General features: G+C 36.9%; 1 protein-coding gene across 2 annotated transcripts in view; it reads right to left on the bottom strand.

Annotated features, from left to right (window-relative positions):
* The window catches only part of LOC6576005, a 99,752-nt gene that overhangs the window by 62,205 nt on the left and 10,426 nt on the right, over positions 1-27,121 (bottom strand). For both annotated transcript variants that reach the window (XM_002001973.4, XM_015164918.3), the window contains exon 2: positions 20,984-21,064. In XM_002001973.4, coding sequence (XP_002002009.2) covers positions 20,984-21,041 — 58 coding nt within the window. In that variant the 5' untranslated portion in view covers positions 21,042-21,064. The remainder of the gene's footprint in view (positions 1-20,983; positions 21,065-27,121) is intronic.

Consider the following 27,121-nt stretch of genomic DNA (forward strand, 5'->3'; position numbering starts at 1 on the left):
TTTGTAAATTTAAACAAACAAAAAACACAATTTAGTTATAAACAAGAACTAGCTTTATCTAACCGAAAAGCAGCCAAATTCGCAGCACTACTGGCAGGCATTTGCTTTTACAATCTGTTGACGCTCAGCCCAGAGCCCTGAGCCCTCAGCATTGCTTACGACCAAAAATTCAACGCGTAAAAGGTGGAGCTGTAGTTCAATTCGTTAACAAGCTGTGAGACTGGCAGCATGCGAAGATGGGCTATGTATGTGTTGAGACGGGGGGGCGTGGTGAGTGGAGAGTAGCATTCGCATTCGCATTCGCGCTGACTGAAAATTTACGCGTCGCATTACATAAACTTTGCCATTTCATTCAGGCAACGTCTCAGAATGCGCTGCCAGCAGTTGGGAAAGGGTAGCATTGATGACGCTCCAAGAAAGTCAGCATGACTCTTCAGTTGCCCCAGATATACACACACACACATGCACATACATATACTATATGTGCTTGTGTGGCATAAGGAAGCTCTGCTTGCGCTAATTTCGCCCTGAATATTCCTCGGCGGCCTGCTTGGGTGTTGTCAAGTTATTGAAAACGAATGGTGTGTGAAAAATGTGAATTACGCGTTTGTGTGAAACTTGTTCTTTATCCTGCATATGCCCTGAGAAAAAAGGTTTCCTGCATGTATGCCTGCCTGCTTGCCTGCCTGGCTGATTGTCAGCCTGCATGACTCTCCTTTGAGCTGCTTTCGCTTTGTTTTGTTGCGGAGCAAACAAAGCAGCAGCTCTGATAAGACATGTTGTAATCAACTATGGCTAAGCAATACCACATGACGTGATTAATCATGAATAGTTGAAGCGAAAATGCGTTAACTTAAATTATTTGTTATTTGTAAATTCAACATTGTAATGGAATTTCCAAATATTAATATTCTTAGTTGATTACAATCGAAAAAATAAATAGAGATAAGAATAAAATAAATAAACCATGAATTAAGAAAAAGGAATGATAATAAAATAAGGAAATAATTATATATAATAAATGTAATAAAACGAATAAATGAATTCAAAAATTCGGATAATAAATCTATTTTAAGATAAATAGATATTTTTTATATTGTCAAAACAATTTCACTATTTGAAGTCAAAGAAGATTTCATTGTGTTATTCAAAATATTGTTTTTCATTAGTATTTATTATAAATAGCTAAAACAAAAACTATATTTATTATTAATTTATTAATTTTGGCTAAATATTTGTATATTTTATGAACTTTTTTGTTCATATACATATATATAAAGGTATATATTGTTTTGAAGGTTTTACTTTCTAATTAAGAATTTGTGTCAAAAAATTTAAATTACACAAAATTAAAATTGAAAAAAAAAATAAATAAAATTATCAATATAATAAATATGATATGAGAAATACGTTTTTTATACCACTAATAATTTCAGATAAAAGATTTACATTTTGGAAGTACAAAATTTATATACATTTTAACTTTAGAATTTCACGCTCAAAATTGTTCATATATGGCCAAACTTAAGCTTTATAGTGTTTTTCTATATAATTGTTTTATATTTTATGTGTTTTTTGTAGAATTCGATACGCTGAAGTCTCCAATATCCACTGACCTTGACAATGCTATTGCACTCAATTCGAAACTCGAAATCGCTTTAAGCAAATGGAGAAAGAGTATGGGAGAGACGAAGGGCGGAGTGAGTAGGGGGCACCAGACGCCCCCATTTGGAGCAGCTGGCGTTTAAGCATTCAACACCCATCTAATTAACCCATACAGGGTTAGTCAATACAGCGCTGCCTGGTCCTGCACTCATTCTCTCCCGCTCTCTCTCCCTAACCCTCTCGTTTACTGGATTAGTGAGTCAGCTGCTATTGTTCGCCGTTGAGCTGCCCGTCGCTCTCCTGTTACCCAGCCAGCATATGTTTTTAATTATATCTGCATGCTTACATATAGATTCACAGCTTTCAATTTCTGTCGTCTGCGAATCCAGACTGTCGCTCTCTCTCTCTCACTCTCTCCCACTCTCGCATTCTCTCTCTTTGTGCTCCACTTTTTGGCTGAGCTCGGGGCGATTTCTCGTTTGCCATAATTTTGCGAATTTATGATGCGTTACATTTACAACAAACGAGACATTTTATAGCAGATCATCAATCAATTTGTCAGCTTCTCAGAACGCGGCTGTGCACACATTGACAGTTATGCCACTGGCCGTCTCCCCCGGCCAGACACGCCCCCATTTAGTTAGTGAATGCCTGGCAATAATTAAACATTTGGCTTCGGTTGCGTCCATAAACTTATTTATAACGCGAGCACGCAGCAACATGCTATAAAATATAACTTTATGGCACAAAACCGCAAAATGCAACAAGAGGTAGGGTGAGGGAGAGCAGGGGAGGGCAGTACAGTTGGTGTAGGGAAAGAGTAAATAGTGAAGGGGCTAAAAGGCGAAAAATGTCAAAGGCAGCAACAACGAACGAGGAAGTTGCCTTGACGGCCAGTCAGCGAGTCCGATAGGGGCGGACGAGCGGGGCCGGTGTGAAGGAGGGGGGCGTGGCTGTGCTACTTGCAAGTTTACCACATTAATTTCCGCAGCGCCAGTTGTTTTTTTTTGTTTTTTGTTTCTGCTGTTGACTGAAGATGGCGACGCGGCTGTCGAAGTTGCCGGCGTGTCGGGCATGTTGCTGGCGTGCCTGTCGGGATGTTGCTGTTGCTGCTGCTGCTGTTGCTGCAGTTTGACAAGCACAAACAAACAGTGAGCGATGTTGCTGTCGCCGCTGCTAGTGCTGCTGCTGCTGCTGCTTTTGTTGTAAATGTGACAAAATGAAGACACATGCCGCCTTGCTGAAAGCTGTGCAAAGTAATTAGACAAACATTTGCCCGCGGTCGAGGCCAGCTGCAAGCTGCAACCCTCAAATACACACGCACTCACACACGCACAACTGCTAATTGCTTCAATCAACACGTTTGTTGGTTTTAACAGCTGGACAGACAGACATCCAGCCAGCCAGACGGACGCACATTTATGTGCCATAAAGTCAAGTCAAGCCAAAAGTTTTTTAAAAATATATGCTTCAAGAGCAACAACAACATTGAGCAACTGCCTTACGACAAATGTTTTCAATATGCCACGCCCATGACGCCTCTATACGCCCACTGCGGCCAGACGGCGTTTATTGCACAAATTTTGTGAACGAAATTGCCACGAAAATTGCGCTTAAATAACAAATCATGAGAGGAGTCAGAAGAGAGGGAGAGCGAGGGGGAGAGCTGATGAGTAAGAGAGTTGGTAGTTGGGAGAAGGGGCAGCGGGACTGGAAGGTGAGCAAGGCGATGCGGCTGGTCGCGTTAATGACCACACTCAGACGCCATGGACACCAGCCGAGCAAGCGACGAGGCGCGGCTGCTTCTAATTGTTTTCATACTCACTGGAAAGCAGGCAGGGGGAGCTGAGCGGGGCGGATAGTCAGCTTATTGCTATGCTCGCTCAGAGGGAGTCAAAGCGAGTAGATTGGTTAAGTGTATGCTCGTATGGAATTGATTAGGAAATGCTCACATGGGCCGAGGCATTGGGCTAGCCTAGACTTGGAGCTGAGGATGCTGTCACTATACCTATTCATAAAGTGAAAAGAGTATATTGGTTTTGAGTATTATTCGCATAGACTTGAAATTGGAAAAAAACACGGGAATTCCCACTAGAGGCGTGGCAATGCGATAGATATTTTCCGGCATATAAATCTATGTGAATTCCTAGTACAGAAAAGTTTGAAGCATATCCAATCAATTCTCTATAGACAAAACTTCAATGAAATTTCTATAAAAATTCACACACTACCGAACAGGCATCAGACAGTCAGTTACTCCTCACCTCAAATTTGTTTGTTGCTAATGGAAATTAGGGGTAATTCAGCTAGAGACGCAAAAGCATTTAAGTTTTTGGCTATGTGTGCGATTGTTAATTACAATCCTGCGACAATTTGAAAGATGTGATACCACAGCTACCCCTCCCCCAAACATACACACACACACACACACACTTACACCCTCACCCACATACACTCAGACAAATTATTGGCGATCTGGCAACGCTGTGGGCCCAGCATGCAAATGGGCTTGCGGCTTCAGAGGTTAGATTTGATGGGCCAACAGAACGGCACTGGAGTTGGAGCTGGAGGTGGGGCTGTGGAAGGGGCTGAGGTTTGGTTGACAGCCGAATTAAACGCAGGCCGCTTTGTCGAGTTGTCAGTGGCACGAAATTCGAAATTCAGCTTTGTTTGTTGAATGAATCTCATTAGGCAAGCAACAGCTACGCAGCTCCATTGGTTGCCTTTGATTTCGACTATGAGGAGTCAGCGCTAATTAATTTCTACTCTAATTCAAATTGAACTATGTAATTTTGTGGGCAAACTTATAGCAATTGCCACTAGGCCTAAAATTGACGAGAAAAGCATATGAAATTTAAGAAACTTTATTTGGGAATAATAGAATCAAGAAGAGATGGGAGATTGACTCTAGACTCAAGAAATTTTGAGAATTTTTATTATTATTTTAGTTTTATTATCTTATTTTTATTATGTTATTTTTATTATTTTATTTTAAATATTATTTAATTTCTATTTTTATTTTTATTATTATTTTATTTCTATTTTTATTTTTATTATTATTTTTATTTTAGTTTTATTTTTATTATTATTCTATTTTTATTAAAAAATAGACTTTTGTATAAACAATCTAAGTCATAGGAGCATTGCAAAAAAATCTATCAGAATAAAAATAAAAAAAAATAAAAAAAACTATTCATATTCTCGAATTCCAATAAATAGTTAATTAAATCTTACAAGTAGTATTATGAAATCTAACAGAACTTCTATAAAAAATTGCAAATAAATAAGAAAAATCTTTAGGAGTATAAAAATCCTTAAGATAAAGAGATGTCTGCTATAGAGCTGCTCTGCAAAGTAAACTACAATAGATAAATAATCTAAATCTCAGAGGTATATTATAAAATCTAATATAATTGATAGTAATTCTTAATACATTCTTAAACAATTGATTTATTATATGATTTATTTTTTATGCTCAGTTTTTCTTCCAATAGAACTTCACTTTTAGCGCATAATAGAAAACCAATAAACCTTTCTTAGTTTCTCAGCGAATATTGTCTCAGAATTTGGTCTCTAAGTGCTTTGTCGGCTTGGACACTTGTCGCTCATTTGGAGCAATTGCCACGCCCACACTGTTTGTCATACTTGAGGCTGGCAGCAACAAGCTACAGCAACAGCAACAACAACAACAACAACAGTGGCAGCAACACACTAACGTATTAATTTGCACAATTCAATGTGGCACTTAATACCAAAGACGTGTCAATTTCATGGCTGACAAACCATTTGAGATGCCGTAACCAGCCGTAGCTGTCCGTCCGTGTGGAGCCAACAGCGTCGTCACATGCATCAAGACCCGACGCAACGCTTATGGGAATTAATTACAGCCATCAAAAGTTATTAGGCGCAATTATCACAATGTTGGCGACGTGCAACGTGACGAAGGCCATGGCGATGGAGATGGCGATGGCGATGGCACTGGGTGGTTCTGTGCTGGTCGAACGGAATGACAGCGCATTGCGACGGTACGACGATTTCGGTCAGCCGGATGAATGATAGCTGCGAGCATCTTTAATGGCCGGCAATGCGCATCAATAAGATGGCAAAAACGACAGATGGAAGGGGTAGGCGATGGGGGGGGCTAGGGCTAAATAGCAAATGAGTTGTGCAGTCATCGCTCGACACTTGAGACACTGAGGCACGGCCCTTTCGCTCATAGCCATAGAGCTATAGCTGCCGGCCAGACGGAAAACGGCTGATAGAAGAGGAAGAGCGCAAAAGGCAGCTAGCAAAATGCGCCATAAATTAAAACTAAATGCCGCTGCCTGTCAGTGGCAGCAAAACTGGAGACAGCAGCGACTGCAGCAAAGATTAACGCACACAGAGAGAGAGAGAGAGAGGCGCGTGTGACTATGGGCACGCCCACAGCATGCAAAATGGGCGTTGACACCCACACCCACACCCACTCACACATGCGACAGGCCGAAAACAAAAGTCAGGCATTGGACGCATGATTTACGGCCCAAATGGAAAATTGCGCATACGCGACGTTGCCAACGCACAGAACAGACAAAAAAAATACACAAACCAACAGCAAAGGGAAAAGGGCAGAAAAAAGCCGAATAAGTTAAAGTGTTTTAGTTGGCATATTAGACTAGAAATACCCTATAAAACAAGTCAAGTAGAAACTAGTGGTTAAAAAATTATATGAAGAGTGAAGAGGAGATGAGATGAAGAGGAGTAGAAAAGCTGAGCAGAGTCGAGCTTAGATGGAAAAATCCATCAATGAAAATTCCAGTTGATGTCTTTGCTCATCAACTATCAAGTTGCAAGTATCGATACTGCTATCGGGTAGGCATGACAAATGAAGAGATAAGGAGAGAAGGAATAGTAGAAAAGTATTGTGAAACAAAAGAATCGAAAATCTGTCACATTCAAAGCCATCGATAGGAACTCGATACGATGACTTCCCCTATTGATTTTTACCATCAACGATACTATCGATTGGTGCCATCGATGAATTTTAACAAGTTTTGTGCTATGGAAGAATTTTGTATCTTGAAGTTCTCATTTCAGCAATCGAGTTTGAGCTTACTTCAAAATACTTCAATTCAAAACAATTGTTATTGGAGACAAGAGATAATTGCGATAGTTGGCATTGATTGAGTTATGATAGGTTTAATTATGATATCCAGTTTAGCCGATTCCAAGCAAAAGTGATCGATAATTGCAAATAAATTTGATCTCAGCCTGAAATATCAAATTCCACAAATAGGCAATAGACGCCTTACTCATAAAAGCTGAGAATTTATACATGTCTCATATTATCGCACATCTCATATACTTTAATGTCCAAAATATACCCGTCCTCCCACATTTTCACTGGGTAACAAACTGAAAATGGCTAAAGAAAATTGCTCATAAATTGTTCACGCACATTCAATGCAAATAACTAGAAGAAACATTTGCCCCTGGCCAAAGGATTTGCCAGTTGCGAGTTTTTTCATCTACAGCCTGCGAATGGGTGGTCCTGCGTTTTGTTTTCTTGTTTTTATTTGTGCGCTAGGCAGACATTTGGTCATTTGTTGCCAACGCTTGTTGCTGCAAATTACAAACAGCAGCAACGACAACAACAACACGAACATATAGCGCAGCCAAAGTGGGCGACCACGTCAGAGACACATCATCTTGTTAGCATTTTGTCAGCCAGCCTGTCACATTCGCTGCTCAACAAGTTGACAACGAAACAAGGGGGCACATCTTTGGCGAGCCGACGCCTTTGCCCTAGAGTGGGAGATCTGCATTCATGTCTCCTTTGCACGCACTTCACGGCTCACTTGACTTACATTTGGGCCGACGACGGGGGCGACGGCGACAGAGACGACGACGATGATGACTCCAGAGCGCAAAATCTTTAATTGTCGCGCAATTTTCCAGTTACTGCATTTCTTTTGCTCTCAACAGCAGCAGCCTCGTCTCGCCTCTGCGCCGCCCTCTGAATGACTGCCTGACTGCCTTCCTAGCTGCCCAATTGCTATGGAATTCATGTATTCATTCACTTGCCACCCGCCTGCACAGTAGTGAAAGGAACACACAAGGGAAGCAAAAAGGAAGCGCAGAAATATATTATGAATATGTTTCCAATTTAATAAATATATTATATATTCTATTTTACTTTCTTTACTTGAATTTAAAATATTTTATATTAGATTTATTAATAAATTTTAATATAAATAAATCAAGTATTTATGTGTTTGTAAAAATTAAAAATATTATATATTTTATTTTTAATTTATTAAATATTTTTTGTTTGAATATTCATTTTTTACTTTTTATTAAAATGAGATTAAATAAAGTAATAACAAAAAAGGTCTAATTCTTTTTATATTTGTTTAATGTGGCTTAAATTATTTTTTTTTTTTTTTTTTTTAATTAAAAATTACTTATTTATTTATGTACATATTTTATTTTTTATTTTATTAGCAGTTTCTAACACTGTTTTTGTAAAGTTTGCTATAACAAATATATAAAAAATCTCCAATTTGTTGCCTTATCTGATCTTTCAATCCCTTGTAAAAGATAGAAAATAAATTAAGAATCTAAAGATTTATTTAAATTGTAGAATAATACATAAAACTAACTCCAAGCACCGTTTTAATACACAAATAAATAAAATGCCCACATAGAGAGTCTATAAAAGAAAATACAAATAAATTTGTATAATCCTTCTATAAAAATGGTTTGGTATTTCAGATATCTGACAAAAATTCCTAGCCCAATTTTCGTTTATTGCTAAGCAGCACGTAATCAAAATAAAATCATAAACTTTTATGACCATTGAGCAAACGATGACCAAAAATTTTATCACGATCTTTTGGCCACTGTGCGACAGTGCCTAAGATATTCATTCATACGATTCGGTATATTTTCTTTTTTCTCCATTTTTTTTTTTTTTTTTTTTTTTTTTTTTGTTCCATTCTCTCTTTGCATTGTGGAGTCTGCCGGCTGCATTCATTTGGACGCCACTTGCGCATGCAAGCGATACGCCCAAGCCTCCGGACCTCCGGACCGGGCTCCCCGAGCTACGGCGACGACGACGACAATGGTACAGTGAACAGTAACTACCAATTAGGCGGGTAGCGAAAGCAATTTCAATTAAAGGAATTAATTGCGTGTGCGAGAGTCAGTTGAAGTGCCACCCGCTCCCAAAACAAGGCAAAACTGAAAGCAACACAGACACAAAGACGGACAGCAGACGTGCAACGTGCAACACTTTTGGGCGCGATAAGCGACACTTATCTAAATACATATTTACTTAGCTGCTGCATAAAGGGAAGCACAAAAGAATCTAACTGCATAATACTTGTTCGCAGTCTTAAGGAGAAGTAAAGTGAAATTTATTGCTATACTTTTTTAAGACATACTTTAAAATCTACCACTTATATAGGTCAGCTTTTGTCTGTTGGTAATTTGGGGATATAAGCCTACATTTTTACACCAACATTTATCATGGTAAACTAACTCAAGACACAATTCTAATTTATGCTCGACTCATCAAATAGTCAAGCCATAAAGTCTGATCTTAGCAGTTAAAACTGTAGAGTTTTATCTATAATACTACATCTCAAATTTTATATATAGTTATATATAAGTTCCATTGAATAAGAATTAATTAAATCCAAATTAAGAATTAATATTCAAAATTGCAAATCAAGTTTTCGTACATATTTTAAATATGTATTGAATAAAATGATTATTATGAGACAGATAATATTTATTATTATAACTTTTCAAGTAAAGTTATTTTAGCTCATTTATATAGTCCTTGGGCAGTTTGATGACTGATATACATATTTTCAAAGCTTCAAGTCAAGTTTTTCAAGTTAATCTGAAGAACTTCTCAGAAAAATGTCTGCACTTATCAAACTTAAAGTTAGTAAAAGATGAACACTTAGTCAAGCCCATATACCCGCTTTAACTGCATGAAGGTGTATTTGAGCAACGCTCACTGCTTAAAGGCTTTGTACGACTCGAAGTATGCAGCGCCCGCATTGTAGCCTTAACGGAATATACATACATATATATTTACATGTATATGATGGTGCGTGTTTGGCTGTGCATCTCTTTGGAGATGGCGCTTGTGATTTTTATCGCATTTCACGCAGCTTGACAGGCGCCAGCAGCACTGACACCTGAAAGAGCTTTTCAGGCACAGCAACAATAACAAGAACAACAACAACAACAACAATACAAAGCTCTTTCCGCTTCCGCTGTGGAAGCTGTGGAAAGCCGCTTTCGACAGTCGCCACTGTGAGAGAGATGGAAATGTTGTTTTCCACGCAAGCGAGCTGACGAAACCGGAACAAATTGTACAATAGACTGAGCTAATTAGTGGGCACACAGATTACAGATCAAAGATATAAGAAGCACAGCATAAACTAGCCATAAGATAAACACTAAGAACTTAAGCTAAACAAAGACAATGTGCTGTTGTAGTAGATGTTTGTGGGCGACTGCCGAGGGGACGCGAGCGGACGAGCGGGCGAGCCATAAAACTGGTCAATCAAATCAATGCAACGCCGACTCGAATGGGCGCACATAAAAAGAAAAATATATATCATAAAAAGAAAATATATATCACATATATATATGTATATATATTTTTTACGATCGACTAAAACTAAGCTAAAAGCTTTGCTGAGTCATGGAGAAAGAGCAAAAGAGAGTTAAAATGTAGCTGGGGTTTGCCTCACGTGTAAATGCGCATGTAAAATGTCACTTAAACCCGTTCAATATTTGATAGGGCCACAGGCAAATTGAGTCACCTACGATGAAATGCAACCGGGCGCCACTCAAATGCATAGACAAGCAAGCACTCACACACACACGCATATACACATCTATAGATACAATGTGGCTGCGCTTTATAAAAAAAATATTTTACGATTGCAGGGCACAAAACCCGAAAACAAAGACTCGCCAACCGGGCATAAACTGAGTTTTATTATGCTCAATAGCGGAGAGCGAGGGCGAGAGCGAGAGCGGCTGTAGAACAGCGTACGCTAGAGGGAGAGCGGGAGTGTGTGAGTGCGAGTGTGAGGCAGCGAGCTGGGCCTGGGGCCGGTTGGGCTGCTTTGCATGTCGCGACTTCTGCTCAGGCTAAAAGCCAAGCGGCATTGCATTAAGCGAACGGCCACTGGAAGACGTCTGGACATGAGCGTGAACAACATGAATAGCTGCCGGCAGCTTAATGGATATGGATATGGATATGGATATGGATATGGAAACGGGGATATGCTAAAGCAACAAATAACAAACAGCAATACACCAAACGGCGGCGGCAGCCACAACAACAACAACAACAACAACAGCAGCAAGAGCGAGCGCGACAACGTACAAATGGAGCGAACTCTTCGGTTATTTTGTGCTCTTTTGTTGTGCCCTAACAAAGAGTTTTATAAATTTATGACTTAACACACTGGCGATTTCATCAAATTTGTAGCTGAGTTAATAAAATAAAATGATTGGTATTTGATTTATTGAATGCTGTTATGAATTTTTAAAATTCAGTCAAAGGCAATGTTCTTTTTTTTACTTAATTGTTTCATTTATTCATTTTTTTTACTATATTTTTTTTTTTATTTATTTTCGGATTTTGTTGTTTTTCAACTTTTAGTATCTTTAATTTTTTTTTTTTTTTTTTTTTTTTTGTACTTTAAATTATTTTTAAAATATTATTAATAGATTTTAAATGTCAAATTAAAAATTTTCAGATTTCCTTATTTAACATATTAATTTAAATTAAATTTTATTATTTATTTATTTTGTAATTTTTATTACTTTTAGTTCATTTACTTTTATTTCCTTTTAAATTTTCATTTACATTGATTTTATTCTTATTAATTTATTTTATTATTGTTTATTTGTTCTATTACTATTTATTATTTTTTATTTATTTTTATTTATTTATTTATTTTATTTTATTTTATTTTTATTTATCTATTTATTTATTTATTTATTTATTTTATTTTATTTTATTTTATTTTATTTTATTTTTATTTTTATTTTTATTTATGTATTTTATTTTAATTTTTGCCTAATTTTTTAACTTTATTATTTTCAGAGTTTGCATCTCCTTTGATTTTAAACTAAAATTTGCAATAATCTTATTGCAATGCAATTCAATTCCTGCTCGAACTCAAGTCGGTCAGCTCATAGTCAACTGAGTTGAACTTCATTCACAATTTCAGCTTTGTGAATGAATTTTGAAGACTTCTATTATGGAATTATCAAATTATGTTTGTCTCTCAATTAAGTTCTACATAGTAAACGAAAGAAACTTTTAGTAAGTGTATTTAATCTTCCACTTTCTACCTGCAGCTTTTCTGTTTACTTTAAAGGCATTTTTTCGCATGTGGTTTTTCAATTTCATTATCAAGTTTTATGTGGCGCGCATCGTTTTACTTAGCAGCTGGAGACAGATATGTGAAAAGGCATAAACCAAAGGCCTCTGCGGTGACCTTTGTGACGTCGCCAACTTGGACTCAAGCGGATTGTGACCCACTGGCTGTTGTTTTCGATTCTGCTTTTCGATTGTTGTTGCATTCAATTGAATGTTGTGGCTGACCAATTGGCGACTCATTGAGCCGCCCAGTGACTGAAAAGAAGCAACCGCAACAGCAACTCAAAGTTTATTGTTGTTGCTGTCACATTGAGCATTGAGTGGACACACACAGCTGTGTGTGGGAAGCGGCTCTTGATAAAGATTTCTTTGGTATTTTTTACAAATGATGATGTCTTTCGATTTTCGTCACAGAAAAGGAAGCAGGTTGTCTTATTAGTTATAAATATATTAAATATATATATATATAATATATCAATATTTGTATGAGTCGAAAGCTGAAAGAGTTTTTAGTTTGTCATTGTAGTTAAATATAGAAATAAAAGATTATAGAATAATGCAGTTTTTTATGGGTAATATTTCTGAATGAGATTTTATATCTCATGAGCTTACCAAGCTAAAATATATATGCATATAATAGGTTACATACTTATCAATATATATTTACAATTATGTTCACTAACTCACTGTTAAAACTTTGCCCTAGTCAACAATCTCTTAGTTCAATTTTCGCTGAGAGCTTTTATTACCGTTTTTAAATTACTGCAAAAAAAAAAAGTCATCTCGTATTTCTATTATAATTCCCGTATATTTGTCATATAATTCGATTGCGAGTCGACTTTTAATTTCTATGAAATAAACCGTGAATAGCTAACAAAATCCATTATTCACATGAATTTGCGTCCATTAAGCCTTCGGGCATTGAGCACTGCGCTCAATATGCAGCTGATACCTTTCGGGTCGGTCTACCCTTTATATCCAAAAATCAGCTTTAAGTGCTCGACAACAAGAACAACAATTGTTGCCGTTGTTGTTGTTGTTGGCTGCACACAAAAGGAACGATAACAGCGATAACATTTTAGCACATAAATTACAAATTCATGAAAAATTTTACGCTCGTGTTGTGCATTTTTTTTTTTTTTTTTTATATACCCTGAATCGAATTGGAAACGGATAGGCAAGGTATATGAGTTTTATTGAAGAGATGATTGTAATATGGTGAAGTATATACTACATATGTGTATTCAAGATATTGGTAATAATTTCGTTTGACCTGATATAGATTAAAAATTCATTACTTCTACCATTTCATTGTACCCATATCTCTTTTAGCTTCTATCTTTTCAGTTTGTTCTTCTCTACTACCATTTTTTTTTCTATTTTCTACGCTATTGTATTCTACATATTCGCTCTTTTATTTACTCATTCTTTCATTCAATAATCAATTTTATCTTTTCAAATTTGCTTTTCTCATCTTTTATACTTAATCTTCAATCTCTATGCTCTATCCTCTATCTTTTATATTGTATCTTCTATCTTAGATTGTATCCTCTATCTATCATCTCCCATCTTCCATATCATATCTTCTATCTTCCAGCTTCTAGTTTGTAGCTTCTAGCTTCTAGAATTTAGCTTTTAGCTTCTTGCTTTTATTTTCTAGCTTCTCGCTTCATACTGCAATCTATTCTTTTTTCTTATTTTGCAGGGTATCTAGCTAGTCGAGCGCTCTCAACTTGTTTAGTTGTGTTTTATTTCCTTGTTTCAGCTGATGTGGTTGTTGTTGTTTGTTTGTTTTCTGTTTTTGGCGGTAAACGCATTGCATGTTGCTGCTGCGGCCGTCGCTGCTGCTGCTGCTGCTGGCATTTATGTTGCTCGCCAGCAGCAACATGCATAGAGCTGCCCGACAGATATCGCGCATGCATCGCATGCGTTTCATTGTATATGTGGGCTGCACGTGTGCATGCGTATGTCTATATTTCTGTGTGTGTGTGTGTTTGTGTGTGTGTGGGATAGGCTTTGCCTTACTTTTTCCGCAAAAGGTGCCTGCAAAGGTTGCAGTGGGGTCAATGCGTTATTTGCAATTCATTGCTGCTGTTGCCGATTGCGATTGCCACCAGGCATCTGCTTAGTGGGCATTTGGAGGGGCGTGGTGGTGGGCGCGGCCTTTATGACTTCATTTTGAGCAATTTAAATGTTAATCGAACTGTGAGAGCAATGGCTGGCATAACGCAGATTGTTAGTGATAATAAATAAAACTAAGCATAAATGTTGACTTGCAAATGGAATTCAAATCAAAATAAATGCCGACTCGCCTATTTGTTTGCTTACCAGAGGCGAGAGAAGCGAGCGAAAAAATGTGTAGACAAGCAAACAAAAATCTGTTGCATTGCTTGGATTTATGCCTCCTGCTTTGCTTACCTCCGAATCCCAGCTGGCAACGGTTTCAACTTAATTTACGAGGCGCATCAAGCGAAAATATTTGCACAAAATGGTCGCTCTTTTTTCCGTTTTTTGCCCATCCCCCCAGCCTAGTGGAGCATGCAAAATGCACAGCAGCCAAGTAGTTGCAGTCACAGCTGATGCCATGAGAAAGAAATACCGGCCAAAGAAAATGATGAGAAAAATTCTAAAAGCCAAAATTGCATTACGTCGATTCTGTGGATTTTTCCATTTTATATGCTAAAAAGCAATGAGAAAGAAAAAAACCGAATGAAATAACTGACAGAAGCTGCGCGTAGCTTAAGCTGAAGCCCCGCCTCAAGACACAAGAAACGTCAACACTAAAGGACACGCGGCATTCCTGAAAGTCCTTTATTGGCTTAAGAGCTGCAGAAGCAGCAGCTGACAAAACAGCTGCTCGGTAAAGTGGAGAGCCAGAGAGCTGCGCAAAGTATATAGGTGCAAAATATGTACATATAATGTTTACAAAATAGATATTAGAAAGTGTAAAAAAAAAATATATATATATATATATATATTTAAAAAATATATAAAAATAAATTAAAAATAATTATAAAAAATATTATAAAAAATATTATAAAAATATATACCAAATATATATAAAATTTTGGATTAATAATATTTATAATATTTTAATGTCTCCTCAGCTCAAATTGAAATATGTTAGATGTATAACATACGATTAGTAGGAATTCTGCTGATATAGTAATCTCTGTTGTTTCCTTCCCTTAATAGGTCTGATTTCCAAGGTAAGCCCAATAATACTGTGACAATACGCAAGGCCAACATTGGATATGCTGTAGATGAAACCTCACAGAAGTTGAACCAAGTCTTCATAAGCTAAGCCAAAAGGGCAAGGAAAGCCCAAAACTAGCCATAAAATAAAGCTAGCACCCATTTAATATATAACTTGATTTTGTAACTTTTGAGCGAGTAAAAAATATATGTATAATATTTTCTTGTTGTTAACCCCAAATTTCCAAGCTTTTTAAGAATTTCGCAATTTCTGCTATTGCTCTGACTTATAAAGCCCAGCTCAAACGTAAGACTCTCGCAACATATTTTATCTACTCCCATAGGTTGGGACTAACTATTGTTTATAAAATCTAAATTTGTGTTTGGCAAACAGTGAATCCGTATCTCGGCCCTATCGCCATCTACATTCGTGCGTTTTGCCATCTCTGGGTCAATAAATTTCCGTAGAGCAAAGGAAAGTTTTTCGCACTTTAATTTTGTTTATCTGGGCGCACGGCCGAGTCAAAGGCAGAGCTGCTGCTGCTGCTGCTGCTACTGGGCGTGTTTTTAATTGCCGGGACAATTAAAAACAATTTTGCAGGCACCCAGAGCGAGGCAATAAATTTAACTGGCCGCAGTGACGCCCCCTTGAAAGACGCCCCTTTGACTTTTGTTGGCTTTTATATGACCCGCTCTCTCTATCTCTCAATTTCGCTTTCTCATTGCCACTCTCTCCCCACCATTCTCTGCCTTTCTCTCCTTTTCCTCCTTCTCTGGCTGTCCTTGCCTTTCTATCTGCTATCTACGTTTTCCATTTCCAGCTTCATCTCCGACTCCATCTCCTGCCTGCCTCACCGTCGCCGTCGCCGTGGCCATCGTCGTCGTCGTCTTCTTTTATGGGTATTTTGGCTTGGCAGCCATTTTCGCACCTACTGACAAGGTGTTGGTGGGGCGCGCGCAGCAATTTATGCGGCTGTCAAATGCAAGGCAGCTTGATTTTTATTGGCAGCAAACACGCATGCCCCACCTACCAATCGCACCCCTCCAGCCCAATGCCCTCCTCAGCGCACGGCCCATGGCTTGGCTACCCTTTTTGCTTTTCGGGTAATTGCATTGAGCACATAAATCAATTGAATTGCATTTTCATGCGACAAGTTTGGCCAGAACCCTCGTGGACCCTTGCCATCATCGGCTGCAAGTGAAAGCCAAAATAGTTTTTCCTTAGTGCTGTCTTTCATCTTTCCAGTGCAGCGTCCTGTCCGCTGTCCTGCTGTGAAACCCTTTCAAGCGTAGCATAATCAATTGAAATTGCATGCAATGCGTCAAAGCCAAAGCTGAATTCTATGTCGTTCAGCAAAAAAAAAAAAAAATGGAAATGGAAATGGAAAAGGAAAGGGAAAGGAAAATCGAAGACGGAGTTTTTCCTTCAAGTCTCACCCCACACACTCCCCCATTATCCATCATTATTCCCCTTTATTTGCCACGCTCTCTATCTCAAAGTCAATACTCCAACTATTTCGCCTTCTCTGCATCATCCATTAGTTTTGACTTGCGGCTGCCCCCATTTTGAAACAATTTTGAGGTCTGTGCACGTAAAAAGATTATCAGAACTTCGTTTATTGCTTATCAAATTAAATGATTAATGTTTCTTTCGTTCTGTAGTTGCTGTTGTTGTTGCTCTGACTTCTTCGAAAAATGTCAGCAACAGTTCTTTTCTTTATTTTTTTTCTTCTACAGTTCCACTGTGGCTCTTGTTATTCATTTTCATTTTCCTCTATTTGTTGCTGTTGGTGTTGCTGTTGTTGTTGTTGGTGTTGTTGTTGTTGGTGTTGCTGTCGCTTGTGTGTTTGAGCATTTTATTGAGAAAGTTTTGCGGCGACTTTGCGGCTGTTAACGCTTCGTCGATTTGCTCGGCTCGGCAATTGGTAGCGGCAAATCATATTTTACTTATTTTGAATATCAAACATATTCGAGCGACAGTTGTCAAACAAATTTGCATATCAGCAGCAGCAACAAGTGCCACAGGCTGGTCGGTCGCTCAATCGCTGTCACCGATGAAAAATGACCAAATTTTCTGACACCTTTTTGATTAACAAATTTTCAATTAAGGATTTCCCAGTCAAAGCGTCAAAATGTCACGTTTCATTTTAAAGGCATTTAAGTGGCATATGAAAACCACATATATTCATAAATATATCTGAATGCTTTACATTTATGGATTAGTATATAAAATGAAATTATTTTCTAATGAATGAATGTAACTGTGTAACATGTAAATAGAGTCTACATATATCTCATATACGTTACGCAATCAAGAAATTTGTATTTTATAAGTTACAATTATATGCCACGTAGCCTCGTTTTGGTTTGCACAAAAAAAAACTCATGGTCCACACGGATTACACATAAATTCCACATACGTTCCACAAGTAAAATAACATTTCTATCAAAGTCAATCAATCAAAATCAATTACCATATGAAATAGATGGTAGTACCCAATCAGATATACAAAAACTTAACTTCACTTGGCATCCACATATGTTCCACATGCGAAATAATTTAATTGCGAAATCATTTTACCCTAGATACTAAATTTAATGAATGTGCAAAATATGTATACATTACTTGAAGTCCAAATAGAGTCCACATATGTTCCACAAATTACTAAAAACTAATTTTGGCAAAAAGATAAATATTTAATTTTAAAGAATTATCGTAATTCAAATAAAGTAGAACGTATGTATATAAGTTTCATTAAAACAGAATACACATAAGTTCCAAAATTGATTTATTTTGAGGCAAGTCGCTGACGCTTAGCTGGGGCGTAATGTATAATCCATAATCCATAACACACGTTCCATATAGGATCCACAATTCTATTCTGGCAATTCCCACGTTTTCCACATCTGTTGCACTTACATTCCACTTTTCACGTCTGCCCCACATTTGAAAAGCTTCGCACACTTTTCTTGGCTGTCGTAATAGATATAACAAACGCACCCGCATTCACTGCATATGATCCACATGCCATTAATCTGGCAAGGGGCGGCCCAAACAAAAGTATAACTCATCAACGCACAAATTACAAAGACAAACGATGACTGACAATTTGGCTAGAGTGAGCCAAGAGCGAAAGCTGCGACATCAACAACACCAACAACACTAGCATCAGCAGCAGCAGCATCACCAGCACCACTTACTACCCACAATCCACATACGCTATACAGTGGGGCAGAGTTTTTGTTAATTAAACAAATGCCGCAGTGACATGTGCACATCAGGATGATGACTGGCGTTTGGCGTATGTTGAACGCAGCGTAGCGCAGTTTGCGGTTATCCCACTGCAGGGCCAACATTGTCAACAGCCAGGGGGGAAGGGGAAGGCAAGCAGCAGAGAGAGAGAGGGCGAGTAAGGGGCGCTTGATAAAAGCGCGCACACATACATATATAGCTGCATAGCTGGCGTCGGCGCCGTTCAGTGAAAATGGCTCCGCATGCAATTTAATTTATTTCAATTGCAGCAGAAATTATTACGACAGCTAGCAAGAGGGAAAAGAGTGAGAGAGACAGAGAGAGAGAGAGAGGGTCGACAAGATGACGTTGGAGAGCAATTTGCTCATATTTCGTATTTCGTATTTTGGTATTTTGTATTTATTTGTTTGCCTTTGCCCCGCTATAAATTGTTCATAAACAAATTCTGGCGCGAAGAAAGCAAAAGCAGTAAGCGTCAATTTCAATTAAACAGACAACATCATCATGAGCGCGATCATGATGATGGTGATGACAGGGATGATGATAATGATAACGATGGTGCACCCTGGAGGCCTTTAGCCGCGTCGTGTGTGTCTTGCCACACAGCAGCAGCAGCCACCGAGGGAGGCTTAACTCTGCACTGGCTGCCCACTCATGGCATAGTTAACACTGGCTTCATATCAGCATCTCCCCGTCCAACTCTCGAGGCGGAAAATCATCAGCGGAAAATTTTGCAAATTTCGCACTGTTCACTCTTCAATCGCTTCATTCAACTCACTTGGGAGCAGGGCAACTAATAAAGCGCGCCTGATTAACACGGATCGAGCATGTAAATACTCGTAAGATTAATGTGATAAAATGCTTTTGGTGTCGATACTTGAAGGAAAATTAAACATATTTCGATATCTGCCTGGCAGGGAAATGGTAAATTTCAAGCGATATAACTAAACTAATCAAGAGCCACATCTTCATGAAATCAAAGCACTTTCAGTTTACTATTCATAAATTTCTTCACCACTGTGCATGTTTGAAAATTAACTGAAAATAAGTTTAACCACTGTGCAATATTTAAATTAGTCTGGATTGTTTACTCTACATAAATTGCTTTATATAGATTGAGACATATTTTCTGTTAATAATCTTATTTACTTTTTACACTTTTTACCACTGTGCGCTGCTCTCTGTAGCTCAAAAGTAATAGCTAACTATATAATAAAGATTATGCTCCAACTAAATATTATCTTCCACATTGAACTTTTGACTTAATCTACCAACCACTGTGCAATAAACTAGGCTGCTCAGCGCTATAATACTTTTCAAAGATATATAATAAATTCAGTACAAAACTTATGAGCTCATTTAGATATTACTTTTAGCATCAAAATTTCCATCACTTTTTAACCACTGTGCAATCAATTAGGCAGCTCTGATCGGTCTATGCTAAATTTCATACATATATAATAAATTTAGTATAAAACTTATGAAGTCATTTGGATATTATTATTTTTAGCACACCAAATTTCCATCACTTTTTAACCACTATGCAATCTATCAGGCAGCTCTGATCGCTCTATGCTAAATTTCATACATATATAATAAATTTAGTATAAAATGTATGAGCTAATTTACAATATTCTTATGTTTAGCATCAACATTTCCATCACTTTTTAACCACTGTGCGCTGCCTTACATTACTTAGAATTCAGATGCAACGATAGACGTTGCACATCATTCCTTGACTAACCTAAGAGTCTAATCTAAGCTAAGAGTCTAGTCTTCCCTTTGCGTCTTTTTCTCATTTACTCTTTAACCACTGTGCACTTAGTTAGCCAGCCCAGCGCGATAATACTTTCTATATAGCGCTACATAATTAGCCAAATGCTAACTACAATTCCAGCACTTTGAGTCACATTTCGTTTGTAGTGCTTGGCCCACAGCTTTGTCTCGCTATTTACCTTTCTCTCTCTTTCTCTCTGTTTCCCTGTTGACTCTGCCACGCCACATACAGATTTATTTAATGTGGCTATAACAAAATGCACTTGGCCCAAACGGTTGCTGACTTCTGCAATGCAATTCGCCATGGGTGGCAAACAGATTCAGTTGCATTTTAAGCGTTTAAGCATTGTGTTGCATGTTGCATTTTATTGTTGTTACTGTTGTTGTTGCTGTTGCTGTTGTTGCTGTTTGTTTGTTTGGTTGCACAACGGCGCAGAGTTTCAAGTGTAAATTAATTTATGAGGCACGCGGCGCCGCGCTGTGCGGCTTGGGTCAGCGAATTGCGAGTGGCCATAATACCCATAGAACACGCCCCCCTTTCGTTGCTGCCGCCTTTTTGGCTGACCATTTGAAATGTCAACCAAAGTGTGAAATTTCATATTGAATGATGACGTTGCCGTCGTCACTGACAAATGGAGCTGACCGTTGCATAATTGAGCAGCAGCAGCAGGCAGCAGCAGCAGTGGAGTGACAGAGACCGAAGTATGCACAACTAGCTAGATACTGTATAATAAAATATATATCTCACTTACCTATTAGAGAGCCGAGGACGTAGAACGCCACATAGAGCAAATGCAAGCAGGCAAACATTTTGTAAGTTTTGTTAATTCTATCTGAAAATGGAAATGAGAATGAAATGTAAATAAATGTGAGTAGGGAAAAGTTTCTATGCTATATCTCTATAGATTATATATCAGAAAACGCATAAATATATAAAATAAATAAATAACAATAAATATATTTTTATATATTTTATATCATTATAAATCTAAAAATAAGAAAATATTTATAATATTAACATATATTTACAATTGAATTATTAAAATTAAATATCTTAAAAATTATATTTTAGAATATATTTATAATATTAATATATATGTAAAATATATTTATTTTTTCCCGCTCGTAAAGTGAGGTAAGCATATAGGTTTTAAGTAATGTCAGTTAAAAATGGGAAATTTATGAGTGTATAAACTATCAGCTGATGATATATGTATGTAAATGTATATCATATTCTGACATGCGTTCTAAAGGCGTGACACATAGCTAAAATGCATGCCTAGAGATTTAGAGCTTCACTCATCCAGCTCTACTGCTGAAGTAAGCTGCAGTCAAACCCCAATCAATTCAGGCTAAGATAGAGCTTCAAATAAACCTAGCTTACATAAATAATACAATCAATTTATCCACTTTCTCCACCCTGAACGTGCATCAAGCAGTCGAGTATAGCCCATTGAAAGCGTCTCATTTGTTTTTGCGTTATCTTTACTTACCAAAACACCTTGCTCTATCATTATAATTGTTTTCTTTTTATTACTGGTATTTTTTACCTTTTTCGTATTCTCCTTCATGTCTCTGTCAGCCACACCTCCTCTTCGCTATGGTCTAGACGGTTGTCTACCCATATGCAATTTGTCGCTTGTTTGGCACGTCATAATAGAGACATTATGAACCCAACGATTTCCTCGTCGGGTTTTTCGGCTTGGCCCGCTCCTTTTCCGGCTATGCCGAAAGCAAGTGTCAGGCGGAAGCGCCACCTGTGCCGCGCTGCCAATGTCATCATTCAAATGTCAGTCGCTCTTACAAATTGTTGTTTGACATGGCATGCCGCTAATCAAAATACACACAAACACACACACACACACACAAATGGAGATAGAAACAAAGCGCCACATATGTCAATCAACACCAGAGAATGGGAAAGAGGCAGAGAGAGAGAGAGATAGAGAAGGAGCGAGACACTCACACACCCTTTCTCGTGTGCAATTAAGCGCTGCAAATAGCTCTGAGCCACGCCCACACACTATTGACCAAAAAATGTTCATTAGTTTGGCCATTGTCCAGCATCTGAATCAGAATGAGAATCAAAGTCGAAATCGGAATTGTAATTGAAATCGGCCTCAAATTCAGCCTCAAGCTCAGGCCGTGCTCTACCATCTAGCATCGACCATCGACCATCGGCCATTTCCCATCTCTCAAAGGCCGGCTCCCTGCTTCAATAGCCTTTCATTTTGTAAATCTCTCGATGATTGTCATCGTAGGTGTGACTAATTGTTGGTCATTTATCTTCTTTGGCTACGCTTTGCATTCAGTCTGCCACTGTCGATGCCTTTGCCTTCAGCTTGCCTTTGTTATCATGGTCAGTCATGAATAATTTCCGTTACCTCCGCCCACCCCCGCTTTTATTGTGTATGCCCCAACGGAGAGGTCTTTGCACTGTTTGTCTAAATGAGATACATTGGCCTTACGCCACTAATTGATGGCCCAAATTGTGGGCTCTACTAGGCAAAACAAAACCGGATGACACACATCTATTATGAGCTCTGTGCAAAGGTAATTTACTATTATTCTAAAACAGATCAAGTTGATCGAAGCCAAGAGAAGATTAATTGATCGATTTACAAAAAACTTTGTGTATAGTTCTATAACTAGTACGACTAAGGACAGTACGATTTTATATAAGTGGAAATATTTCCCGTACTTTATAGTAATATAATATATAATTATTATATAACGATTATATAATTATTATATAACTATTATATAACTATTATATAATTATTATATAATTATTATATAATTATTATAATCTCAATTATACTTCTAAGGATTTGCCTTCGAATACTTTCTTTAAGTCTTTATGATTGAGTTTCGTTTTGATGGACTCTACTCCTGTGACTATGACTGCACTGTTTTTACTACTTTAGACTACTACTGTGACTACTACTCCTTTTTCTACTATTGGGACTACTACTGTTTCTATTTTTGACCACTACTGTGACTAATACTCCTATTTCTACTACTGTTTCTAATACTGTGACTTATACTCCTATTTCTACTTTTTCTACTACAGGGACCACTAATGTGACTACTACTGTAACTACTACTATTGCTACTTCCTATTACTATTACTACTATTTCTACTACAGTGACCATTACTGTGACTACTACTATTTCTACTACCGTTTCTACTACTGTGGCCACTACTGTGACTACTACTATTTCTACAACTTTGGCTACTACTGTGACTACTATTATTTCCACAACTGTGGCTACTACTATCTCTACTGCTGTGACTATTATATTGTTGCTCTACTTTATTGATTGCAGCTCAATGAACCAGGCATAACAAGGCAATAAATATTAAATAAAAATTGTTTTTATGTCATTTTTCTCTATTCAAATTTCTATTATATTTTCAATAGGCTGCAAAAAATGAAATAGAAAAATGGGTTTGGAAAATTAATGGTACTTTTTAGAATATTTAAAACTTTTTTATATTTCTATGGCATTTTCTATTATGTATCTGTTTTAATTATATATATATATATATATATATATATATATATATATATATATTTTTTTTTTTTTTTTTTTTCAATTTCCATTCAATTATTTTTCCGATATATTCTCAATCATTTCACATATTTTATTAGACCAAAAATTCAAAAGTTTGAAAAGTCAAATGGAATTTTTGTTATTTATTTATTTTTTCTATTGGTTTTTCTTTTTCATCTTCCTTTTTATTTAATATTTCTGTAGTTTTTTTTTTTTTTTTTTTTTTTTTTTTTTTTTTTCTATTCGTAAAACTTTTCATCAGCACATTTTGCAGACATGTTCCTGATGGTATGGCATGTGTGGCATGTTCTCTGCTTTGCAGTTTGATTGACAACGAATGCTTTTCATTTGGGACCGACAAATATTATACCAATAGAACCGAAAATGAATGCCAAAAATTGTTCGCATGCAATATTTGAGTCTAGATTGTGGGCTCTCGGCTCTGGGCTCTGGGCTCTGGGCTAACTAGCCTTAAATGCCCCAATGACTTGCAATACATGTGTAACTGTCGGCGCCTAGCAATGTATCTGTCAGACACATTTGCAGATACAGCGAAACGCATGTGACTCTAAGTATTTGAGTGTGAGTATGTGTGTGTGTGTGTGTGTGTGTGTTAGCAACCCCTGACAAATGCTATGGCAACACCTCCAATGACTTTACTCTGGGGTGGGTGTTTTCTTACTTTATTTCCATTTATGTATTTGTATACACATTGATAAAGTCAAGCGAGTATATTAGTTTGACTGGCTAGCAATACGATATGAAATAGATAGATATACATTTGTATGCACATTCATGTATGCAGTTCAAGCGAGTATATTAGCTGGACTGGCTAGCAATATGATATGTAATATATATACAGAAGAATCCCGATAATTCGAATTTTTTTTTTCGATTTACACAAATGCAAATTATCGAGAATTATTGAGAATGAATTTTTTTCATGGTTATAGAAATTTCTTCGATTTATTGCGATTATCGAACTATCGAGACTCGACTGTATATATGTGTTTACAAAGAGTTTTTTATACCTAGCTTTGGTTAAATTTTATAATTGTAAACAAATTCTAAATTCTAATTGTAGCCATGATCAGCTGCTCTATTAGCCTCTTCTACCGTTAGATCTATAAATTAAATGTTTAAAAATTCATTGTTCAACTTTGCAGCTTGCATGAGCATTATGCAGTCGATTGCACTCAGCTGCAACATTGTTATTTGTCTTTTATATATATATATTTTTTTCCCCATTTTTTGTCATTCTCTCTTTGTTTTGTAGGCCGACAGGTGCACACACACTGCGTTTTTTTTCTCGTCTTTTTTCTGTTTCTTTCCAAACTAATTTCAAAGCAAATGCCATGTTGTTTTTGGTATGAGGGCACTCGCGTGTCTCGGCTGATTTGCATAATTTTACCGTTAAGTGGCGGAAAAATGTAATCGAATGAACAGATAGGCAGCGAGCGAGGGCCTAGACTAGGCTAGGCAGCTAGCCAGCTATTTTTACGAGCCCCCCAACTGCAATTAGAACGTAACACAACATTTTGGCAGTATTAAATAAAAAACCCAGAAGAAGGAAAAGGAAAAGTCATTGGCTGTTTAACTTAAATTAAAGCAAATGAGCCTCAAAACTGGGCAGACACTTATATCATTTAGCTATATATGAGAAGTCCTCTTCTAAGTCTAAGGTGAAGGAATGCAAAAGGAGGGGAGGAGGTAGCATAAAGTAATTATATATTTTGATAACTGTAAAAGCATTGCTCTAAAACCTTAAAAGCTTGATTAAAAGCTAAAATATATTAAGTTCATAAAAAAATATAATGTTCTGCCTTATTTTTTTTTTAAATCCATTTTAAATTAAATTCGGTTTAAAAATAAAAGGGAATTTTTTTTTTTTTTTTTTTTTTGATATTTTGACATTAATACGTAAGCTCGTTATTTAAAATAAATTTCAGTTCCTTGAATTCTATTTAAAATGCGACACTTTATAGATTTACTTCGTATTTATTTCGAGTTTCTATTGTTCAACCCCCAGCAGTTGGACACCGGTCAGCAGCCCCACAAGTGGCACTTGCTAACCTTTTTTAGCCATTGACCCACCCACCCAGCCATCCATGCATGCATGCGTGTGGGTGTTGACAGTGTGAAACTGTGCTTATGTAACAATGTCAAGATACTTTTACATTTCGGTTCATTGGCTTTTGAGTACTTTGGTTTCTCGAATTTACAACGAAATACAAAATACCATATATGACTGGCTGACTGACTGACTGACTAACGTTACTAAGGCCAACCAAGAACCAAAACTCAATTGAAAATGGTGAAGTTATCAATTACAGTTGCCCACCCACACTCGCTGCTGATTCGCTCCTGCAGCAAAACAACTGACAATTTTAGTCTCTTTTCTTTTCTTTTTTGACCATTCAATGACAAAAGTGTAGTGTGACATATATATATTTTATTTGTCTTTGATTACAATTTCAATTAGTTTTTATTATGAAACATTTTCTCTGTAGTAACATGAGTTTCACTTTAATTCTATTCCGAATATGAAATAATGTATTTTAAAATGCGGTTTAGTGCTATGAATAAGTTTTGTGACTCATGAAGAGTTTGCATCAATAAATGTGATTAAACTCCCTTTCTTTCTTTATTAAAATATAAATACAGTACAGTTTTTCCACAGTCAGTTTCATTTGAGTCTCGCAAGATGAAGGTTTTAGTCGGCTTATTCGTGCTCATCACGTTGACATTTAGCATGAAGACCTCTGACAGCCACTACATATATATAGATACAGATCAGCTCGTATCGTGTATTCACGAAAAATCTATTGAGATCATAAGCAGAAACTGCGAAATGTGCACGGAACTATCTGAGATAGACGAAAAAGTGATCGAAATTGAGTGTAAAGATATAATGCTTGACAGACTTCGGCCAGAATGTAAGAAGAATAAGATGACGGGCAAATGTGAAAGACTTTATGCATTATTAACAGCTGCACTAAACTTTCTGGAAAATTAAATGAAGCTGCACTCCTGATTTTAGTTGATGGAAGGATTAAAATATATACATCAAAAAGAAATTTAAACGAATTTGAGCTTATTAAATATAGAACACAAATACCTATATGAAATATGGAGCGCTTATCAGAAATTTGGAATGTTTATATGGAATAATGAATATTTACATATATACGTATATGTTTTTAAGAATTTGTGAAAAAATATGTTAATATTTAATTGATGTTCTTTAAAAACACGTTTTTTTTTTTTCAAATTTAATTTTTAATGAATGCATACTGAATTCAATACAAATTACTCATACTTGTTTCTATATA

The sequence above is a fragment of the Drosophila mojavensis genome, unplaced genomic scaffold, assembly GCF_018153725.1.
Source record: "Drosophila mojavensis isolate 15081-1352.22 unplaced genomic scaffold, ASM1815372v1 contig_36, whole genome shotgun sequence".
In the NCBI taxonomy this organism is placed as follows: domain Eukaryota; kingdom Metazoa; phylum Arthropoda; class Insecta; order Diptera; family Drosophilidae; genus Drosophila; species Drosophila mojavensis.